Source organism: Carassius auratus, chromosome 9 (genome assembly GCF_003368295.1).
Source record: "Carassius auratus strain Wakin chromosome 9, ASM336829v1, whole genome shotgun sequence".
NCBI classification, from domain to species: domain Eukaryota; kingdom Metazoa; phylum Chordata; class Actinopteri; order Cypriniformes; family Cyprinidae; genus Carassius; species Carassius auratus.
This window is the reverse complement of record NC_039251.1, coordinates 19,101,176-19,111,179: the sequence shown is the minus strand read 5'-3', so window position 1 is coordinate 19,111,179 and position 10,004 is coordinate 19,101,176. Positions and strand designations below refer to the sequence as shown.

Sequence of the window (10,004 nt, the reverse complement as noted above, 5' to 3'; positions counted from 1 at the left end):
ATTTCTTTAAGAATGTAGAGCTGTCATGTATTAACTGTACAGACAATGAGATAAATATAGAATCACTACAAATAAACAAAAATTAAAAGTTTTAAAAGCTAAATGCATTATAGTGGCAAATTGCAATCTTCCAAGTGTAAACCCTAGGGTTCAGCATGAACTTTTACCAAATAAATATGACAGTTATAAACTGTACAATGCTACCTGACATTTACACTTATTTTATCTGGTTTTAATCATTGACAGTGAATCGAATTTCAAATGAATCGAATCTTAATGAATGGCATTTTTTTTTAATAATAAGAGTAACGTTATTCATCAAGTATTATGTTGTGTTACATGCTGTGCAGTATACAGCCAATACAGTATATTTATCTTTACATTTCACCAAGCTACAAAGAGAATAATTGTTGACATTATTATAATGAATGTATTATTTCATTTGTAAAAAAAATCTATGAAAGATGTGATATCTGTATTCTATGAGAAATCACTCAGAGAGGATTAGCGCACTGAATCATTTTAGCGAATCAGTTAACGTTAGCTCTTACAGTTCGGTTCACTAAACCGAATCATTAAACACAACAGATTAGAATGATTCATTCGTGCGTCAGACCAGCGAGGCGCTGATGATGGCTCTTCGGAAGAACTGACAATCCTGTGCATCAGATATAGAGGGGGAAACGAAATTACGAATCCTACTATGGCGATGCAGTACTTCATGAATAATAATTAGGTTGCAATGATGGTCCTTCCTAATCTCCTCCAGGCATCCAGTCACATATCATAATTTATCTAAATCCGCAGTAGGAATCGTTCATTGGTCAATACAACAGCGCCCACTCTGACAGCGTCTGCCTTTCAGCCAATCAGTTGAAACGTTGGGTACCTACTTAATATTCATAAGCCACGCCTTCGCCATAGTAGGATCACGAAATTAGCAAGGGGGAAGCATACAAAAAACGCTGACTTCCTGTGTTTTCTTATAACGAATGAATACATTACGCAGAACATAAGCGAGAGGGATATAATATCTGAAAACGGTATCGCTGTGGATGCCACTGCTGTAAATGCGGATTGTTTACAACAGCCCTCGCATCCTTTCCTCCCTCCCCTTTTCCTCTTTCCCAGAGCGCCTGGGTGCTGGTGGCGAGACAGCAGCTACAGCAGCTCCCGCTGACCGAAGATAGCGCCTGCAGAGCCGGCCACGGCCGTCACATCACCCCGGGCCCCTGGAGGGTGCCATCAAGAGCAAAGCAGGAAGCTTTTGATGCCACATCATTGTGCAGCATCATTCTTCCGTGAAGAAAATCACACAACCACTTCTGGATTTTATTGATTTTCACCTCCAAGTGTTTTCAGGAGTTTGGATGTGCAGTTTCACATGACATGGCTGTTCTTAAACTAGTCGACCAGGTAATTGCATACGGTTATTTAAACGCATGCTTTTTTTTTTGCAAAATGATCAGTTTATTTGAAGGATGGCATGCTGCTTGGATGAAATTGAGCGAGTTGCACACGATTAAATTTGATTTTTTAATGAATGCACAAAATACTGAATATGATGCTCCATAAATGGTTGCAACTGATTGCCTCAGAAAATGCCAACTCGTCCCTAAATTTGTTATAACATACAAAAAATGTGTGTACAGTAATGCATTTGCAGAAAGGGCAAGAGATTCCAGAGGGCTTAAAAGAAGTGTGCAGCGCTTATCTTTGATAGAGTACTTCAATTAATTTATTAATAGAAAACAAATGCACTTAAGATATTAATCAAGTATATTTAATTTAAGTCATTTTTTTACATTTACTGAACTGATTTAGATGAGCAGATTTTTCTCTGTCATGACAGGAGTTGAAAGATTGGATAGTACTTTGATACCTTTCAAAGTTTCACATATTTATATTTAACTTAAGTTTCACATTCATTCATTTAGCAGACACTTTGATAAAAGCAGAACATCACAAGCATATACTGTTGTAAACTCTTGTGGCAATAAAAACAGTTTATGTTTTAACGTTTACCCTGAAGCAGTGTCTTCGTGCTTAGACTTCCATTAAAAGTGCATTAATATAAATGCATGTCTTGTTTGTTTTTACAAAGCAGGACACAAGTTGAAAATATTTTTGGTTTGGTATTTAACACCATGCCCCAAAAAGTTTTACATGCATTATTAATCCCAGGACATTTACTTTGTAGAAGTTAATGTGTGACACTAAGTGTTCTGAGTGCAGTAATGTTTATGGTCATTTTGGTCTTGTGTACAGTTTGATTTCCATACTTTGCCCCGAAGAGGAAAGGAACAGGAAGTTGTTGAATCTCAACATTCCCCTCTCATGCTTTTTCATAGTCTCGGAGGGTTACATGACACAAGTTCAGTGCACACAAACTATAGAGAGGAAATAGAGGATAGAGGGTTTTACGGCTTACACATCAGTCAACGGAAGACATTTCAAGATACTTCTGTTATCCACTTCATGACAGTGTCAGTTTTTTACACTTTTCATTTTATTTTATTTATAACTGTTCAGAAATCAGAAGTCAAAGATTCAATTCCTTTAATTAAGATTTTCTCCAGAACAGTGTTTTAGAGCTTGCTGTTCACCAAACTCAGTATAACCCCTGAATCAGATGATTTGCAGAATGCATGGTCTATCTAAAGTTATGATGTAAGAATTAGCCACAGAGATTTTCTTCAATTTTGTGATGGACATGTGAGTGATATTTACAAAAAGAAACAAAAAAATGTTTTGGTTCTATCTATCAGTTGTTGTTTGGATGGAGGGAGGGAGATCTGAAAGTGAATTTGCAGTTAGTTTTAAGAAAGAGGATGTTTAAGTGGACTAAATGTTTGGAGAAGTCCGTTGTACGTCAGCAGAAAGAAGTCTGCTGTTTCACCAGACGATCAAGTTCTGATATATCGATTACATTTTACAACATTAAAAAAATAAAACCTATGCATGGGCAAATTTTCATTTCATGCTGACTTTAAACATCAGGGGGAAAATGCTGTCACAAGGACCAAGATTTCAGTTTCGCAGTTAATGTATTGTGCGACATCAGCAGTTCCTCATCTTAGACCCATGATTCTTAAGGAGTCGGTCTGCTTTGTTTTGAAGAAGAGCCTGCAGTGCTCCAGTTGTCAAAAATGAAGAAACCCCAGCCCTCATTGGCTCAGAAGGAAGTTTGGCTCACTTCTATTGGCCATAGTGATAGACAAGGGGACGGGGGGAGTTGGGGGGAGGAGGTCGTGTAGCCTACTGCATGTCAACAATGGCTTCAGTGTTTGAGAATTTGGCTTTGGCATGGAGCCGTGCTGGGAGGTCGGGGAATGTCCTCATTTGTGATGAGCTGCGTCCAGATCCTTGCTTGTGCCAGCGCTCAGCAATCTCGTCCCCAAGCTTTGTGGTGCCATAACACAGACTGTTGTGTTCTCTTTCCAGTGAGAGAAGAGCTGTGTGGTTGTGCATGCGATCAAGACAGAGGCCATATCTCATAGCTGAGAGAATTCAACATTGTATCCTCATAGATTCAATGCTCTCGTAAAAGAGCTCGATAAGGATGGCCCAGTGGCCCAGTGCCCGTGTGAGAGTGTTTAGTGCCAGTTCTGTGTTATTTTACATTCCTGATCTTGTGCATGAGATTTTATATTTGCCTTGCAAATGTAAACATTTGGTTTTCTATTAATCTACTAAATGTTGTTTTTGTGAATTCTGCTGATATAAATATGTCACCAAGAGAAGGAATCCTGGGGGATCAATGGTGAACTAATTACTGAAAATAATTTTAATATGATATCCCCTATAAGACAGTATAATAGCCTAAAATATGCTCAGGAGATGTTTCACCTTGAACTTGTTTCTACTCAAATATTTTCAGAGAAATAAAAGTAAACAAGTGAATTGAGACATATCGTTGACATTGTAAATGTGTGGCCAAATTTACAGTTGTTAGGTTATTTTTACGAGGGGAATCCAGGGAGTTTGTCACACAAATTCTCCGGTTGACCAACAGAAAGCTGCTTTGTTCGCACCTGAAGAATACGGTTCTAAAAGACTTCTGTTTCACAATGCTAAAATAATTTGGTAAAATTTTGTTGTCATTAGAGATGCACCGATTCCATTTTTCCTGGCCAATTCCGATTGTCGATTTTTTTGTTAGTTTGATCTGCTGTTACAGATTTTTGCAGATTCCGATTTTTTTTCTAAGAGCTATAATTGACAGCATACAAACAAAAATATAAATTTCTTCAAGGTAAAAAAACCAAAACAAACACAAGTAAAAAGTCAGTTATAAAATAAGGGCAAATGAATAAATTGCAAACAACAGCACAAATAAATTCAATAGAAAAAAAAGAGAGCTATGAAACTAAGTTTTCAGGTAAGATAAGAAATACTACAGCAATGACTAAGGTCATCAAATGTAAATTTTTATCAAATTTAATTTGTGTAGTCTTCATTGTAAAATTAAAAACAAAGTAATTCTTACCCTTAAAGTTATAAAATGTAGCAGAAGGAATATTGGACTGCGGCCCCTTCAAGAGTTTATTCATGGACCCAATTTTGTCAGTAAAGCCGGTTCCCTGATTAGCGATAAATCGCCATCACCTGCTTTCAGATGGAGCTGCATTTAATAGACAGATCGTAGTTCACTGACAAGCTACACAATATCGCGTTCATTATCGAATGAGATCCATCTGCGATAATGAAGGCGAAATTGCATAGCTTGTCAGTGATCTACGACTCTGTCTATTAAATGATGCTCCATTTGAAAGCAGGTGATGGCGATTTGGCGGTAATCATGGAACCAGATTTACTGACTAAATGCGCGTGATCATCGCATTCGATATATCGCCCAGCCCTACACAGACTGTATAAAAACATGGACGTAGTGTCCGTGATGTCACCCATAGGTTTCCAAAGAGCTTTTTTGAAGCCAAAAGTGGGAGCAGAGGCAGCTGTTGCCATCTTGGCAGCGCATCACCGCACATCACTCCCAGATAATTGAAAATGGGCAAGGAGGCGGGAGCTGGTTGCTGACGCTGGTCACTCAAGTGGCCGTGCCCTTAATTATGCAGAATTTTAAGTTCACCGTTGTCATGAAGGGCAAAATGAGCTAAGTTGACGAACCAGGCTGTAAAAGTTTTTTTTTTCTGCTGTAAAGTCGGGCATTTTAGCATGGGGAGTCTTTGGGATTGACTCCCTCTTGCAGCCAGTCTAGTGGCCAGTTGATGAATTACAGTTTTAGTCACTTCCATATGGGCTTCACGAGAGAGAGCGGGAGGTTGCCGCTTGACTGTTACACAACACACGTTCACTTTCTCAATTATTTAACGTTCCAAAACTGACTGTGTTTAACTTGATGCTGTAAGATGGGAATTTTATCATAAATTTGTATGTATTTGAACGTTTTAGTGAAGTTAGCCACTCATTTTGGTATTTGTGGCTCACTAGCTGATTGAGACGGGGTGGCTTATGCGCTCCACTAATATAGATCAGTGGTGGTTCACGCACCTTTGGTGTAAGCGCAAAACCTGCGGGAATTACTTAAAGGTGCAATAGGTGATTGTCTTCAGAAACATTTTTTGTTCTACTGGTTGAAAGTCTCTGAATGTATCTGCATTATTACAATCTGTTTGAGGTCAAATCAGCTCGCTATTACTGTATGATCATGGCTATCAAAGTGAACACGTCTATATGAATAGAGAAGTTGATTATTTACTCTATTGCACATTTGTGTTATTACCATCTGTAAAAGTGGTCATCAGCATATCAGCACTTATTTGCATTGTGATTCATTGTAAATGCTGCATTTCTAGCAATCTCAGGATTTTCTGTGATTGGCATACAAAGTTAAATCTTTTTTTTTTCTTATTCTTATTTTTCTTAAATTATTCTTATTGTATTTTTCTAGTGCTCAAAATAATAATAGTCCGCAAATAAATCACTTATGATGTCTAAGTTTCTGTCTAGTGTTTTATAATTGAAAAAAAACTATGCAGTGGTATGTTTAATGACAAAAATAGTTTGTAGAAGTAGGGCTGTGACGGTTGCTGTGACGTCACAAACTCAATACAAAGTTTTGTATATAAGTGTAATATAACTGTAATAATTGCAAATTCTAAGTATATGGTAATTATCAAATTACCTCAATCGCAGCGTTTCCTTTAGATTGGCAGATTTGAGCGCAGAAAAATATAGTTTATGCATTCAGCAAATTAATTTAGTGTGGGGCAATGGATCTTGTTGGGAAAGCAAATACCACATCACCGATCTGGAGTCATCTGCATTCATTTCTCCCATCAGCGTTTGCACAAGTTCTCGTGATCGCAAACGCTGGCTTGTCAGGTTTGGTGAGGCTTTCTCCAAACTGGCCAAATACAAACGAGACTGCGATAAATAAAAGATGGTAAAATGAAATATGGCAACGATTCCTATTTCAAAAATAGATTGTGTGCAGAGTAGGAGTTATTGAGCTTGCCTGGTGGCGGAAAAGTAAACCGGATGCAACACAACCGCGTTGCGACAGGTTTCGTCTGTCTAGTGTCTATACAGGACATTTGAACTCTCTGGGGATTTATCATGTCGTGTTGTGTGCTGCATCCAGTGTAGCATCACTGACTATAATGAGTATTTTGTCGCGTTGCGTCGCTCGCATCCGTTAGAGAGGGTGTATTTACCTTTCTTATTTTTTTTGTTTAACTGCATTATTTCTTTGATATTTATTTTAGTGTTTTGCAGGTGGCGTTTACTGATAGAAGTGCTCAAATAAACACAAACTGATGAGTTAAATAGGATGTGTTAGATGAGTGAGACAGTGCTAGGCTGATTTTATAGACATGTGCATACATATAAATATATCCTGTATATAATGTATATAATATATATTAAAGCTGACTTAAACTGTGCATGAAATATATTATATATATATATATATATATATATATATATATATATATATATATATATATATATATAATATATTTCATGCACAGTTTAAGTCAGCTTTAATCACCTTTTTAGGTAATTCCATGAATTAACTGATTACGACACTGCTTGCACATAGTTTATTTCGCAGTTTGATATGAAAGGATACGCACTAAGAAAGCGTGCACAAATTGAATTGGAGCGCTTGTCTGAAACGTCTCCTGTCCAGTCATTCTGCGACTGAATAAATTCAGTCTTCTTATCATGAGAATAAGTGACAGAAGCAGCAGTTGTGAGTGGGTGGCTATCCCCGCCCCTACATAAAATATTTTGAATACGTTAAACTGAAAAAATAAATTATCGCCTTCGTTAACGAGCAAATTTTGACACTAATATATATATATGACCCTGTTCACCCAAACAGAATACGTTTACTTCACTTCGGAACATTGACTGGAATTGGGAACCACTGATGTAGATGTACTACTCTGATGAACTACTATTGTAGTAATATTGTCTCTGGTATTCTGGTCTGTGAGCATTGGATGGCGTCGCTTTGGACAGCGATTCCAGGGAGGGTGGGACGTTTGCTTTCAGTGCTATCAGGCTAATGTTAGCATTTTCCAAGATCTCCTATTGCACCTTTAAATAAGGAGAGAAGAGAGCGGAAATGTGCAGCTGACGTGACATTATTGCCTGTGCCGCTGGTAACAAAATATACCGGCTTGAAATCATAAAGAAGTGAGACTGATCGCCGATCCCTGGCTGATATCCCTTGTTGTCATATTCATAATCTGAAATCTTATCTTATAAATTTGTCTTGACAAATTTGCTACATTTTATGAATTTCCAGTAGGGTGATTATGGCCAAAAAAAATTATCACGATAATCTTAATTTCTTTCAAGTTTGCTGTATAGAAGAAACGATTGAGATAGTAATGTTTGATTAATGATATGATGATATGGTGAGATGCACAAAAAGAAAAATTCATGAAACTGTTCAGCCTTTGGTTCTTTTAGAGAGCTGAGTACTTTAAATGAATAACAAAAAATGAATGATGGCTTGTGGCGAATTGGCACAGCAGAGATCGTTTTTTATGGATGATGAAATGAGTTTGAAGTGAGTGGGTGTGAGATGGCCTGTTTCTGCAGCTGAAAATAGAGCAGATCTCAACAACACATCTCCTATTGTCTCTACACAGAGAGTTTGTTTGTGTGTGTGCATTTTAAAGAGAAAGTCATGGTGAAAGAAGCTATTCTTAGAAATATATTTTGAAATGTCAGAAAAATTTATTCATAATTTTTCTTCACAAAAAAGCTATAATGGGACTCTTTTGCAACTATGAATTCAGATGGGGTTTACAAAGTATGCTGATATACTGGTAAAATGTTAAACATCCATCCCTCACTTTACAATCTCGGCCCTTACTGTTGAACCATGTGTGTTCATTTGCATGTTGGCCTGCCTGCATGTGTTCTGTTGTATAGCGGAAGTGAAAATGCTTTCCACGCTTCCTCTGTGTCGCTTCTGAGAAGGTGAAAAAGAGCAACAGGAAGTGAGATGTGCAGATAGAGACACTGGGAGTTTAGATGCAGCCAAGTTTGGCTCAAACCACCTCTGTGTTGTAATGCTTCTCTAATCCTACGCATGTGTCGGATTATCATGGTTTTCAATGCGCTGCCATATAAATATATGAAACTTGGCATTTGATTTTCGGAAAATAGCTGGCAAAATTAGTTTAGTCTTTAGTTACTGCATAAACAAGATGTGAAGATAATAATTACATTACAAGAGGAAACATGACTTTAACCCATTTGTGCCCACATTTTTCTGAATGGTTTCATGCATATATTCATGGTAATAGTGTCCTATGTGAACATGTTCTGCATTTATTTTCCCCAGTTTTTTTTTTTTTTTTTAACTGTATTTGAATGTTCGGCAACTATAGTTGCCAGTGGGCAAATATGTTTTATGCACCCCTTCAATGTCAAATTTGATTTTTTTTAGACCCTTAGTATTCAATGGCTGACTGTATTAGGTGAATTCATATAATAATGTAAATATAGACTCATTAATTGTCTGAATTTCAACATTATAATGGAATCATAAGTTACTAGTCATAAAAAGAATTAATGTTCTTGACCAATTAGAAGGAAATGCATCCAAAATGGATGAAGGGGCCTCAATATTTTGTCCCTTACAATACTTAATGTCATAAAAGGGAGAAACAGATAATCTACAGCAATTAATCCCATGTTTTATCTTTTTATCTTTCCATTCTTCCTTTTGTGTGACTGGTTGAAGTGAGTAAACTGCTGCTGTCACTTGAAAACTGGAAATTCCCAAACCCCCATGGCAAAAGCAGACACAGAAGTGGGGCAGTAGGGCTGTGGAAAGATCACGGTCTCGTCTCCTTTTGACAAGATTTATATTAAATTGAGGTCTACTGTACAGTAGAGATGTCAATTAAAGGGTTAAGTTATGTTTTAGGTGTGCTATTGTGAAAGCAATGAGCACTAAACAAGAACAATAACCTAGATTTATTAACCTAATAACACAGTATACCTCATTTCCCCATGATATGTACTTACAGTCATTTGCCCACAGGCAAATAGAGTTGCGGCTTGGACTTTTGACTAAGTATACAAAGAACTATAGATCTCCTGGAAGATTTGTTTCTTTTGGATGATTCTAGAGACCTTCATGATTATGTAGATGTATATATACTTATTAGTAACATGAAAAGTACATTTCTTTGGGAGGGGTTGCCTTCACCATGCTTCCAGCCTCATGCTACAGGAAGGAAGTGAACACCTTTGTTTTGGTTGTTTGCTTGCATGTCATAACATCTAGAAAAATACTTACAAAAGAAAATTGACAACTATTAACTGTAGCAACAAAATTGGTTAATGACCACAATGTGTGGGGAAAAGCTTCCTTGGGGCTCTTTGGGCCTCGATTTGGCCTCCCTGTAATGACGCCATTTCATGGAAATGGAGAAGACTGTGGTTTTGCAGCCTAGTTGTCTGGTTGTGCTGAGAAACTGATTCAAGAACTGAACATTTGAATGACAAAA

General features: G+C 37.3%; 1 protein-coding gene across 3 annotated transcripts in view; it reads left to right on the top strand.

The window, feature by feature from the left end:
• The first annotated feature begins 925 nt into the window (after nt 1–925).
• Nucleotides 926–10,004, top strand: part of LOC113108635 (serine/threonine-protein phosphatase 6 regulatory ankyrin repeat subunit B-like) — a 28,179-nt gene continuing 19,100 nt past the window's right edge. For 2 of the 3 annotated variants that reach the window (XM_026271872.1, XM_026271871.1), the window contains exon 1: nt 927–1,416. In XM_026271872.1, the coding sequence (XP_026127657.1) occupies nt 1,390–1,416 (27 nt within the window). In that variant the 5' untranslated portion in view covers nt 927–1,389. Of the gene's footprint in view, nt 1,417–10,004 lie in introns of all 3 variants that reach the window. The other variant, XM_026271869.1, reaches the window with a different exon arrangement.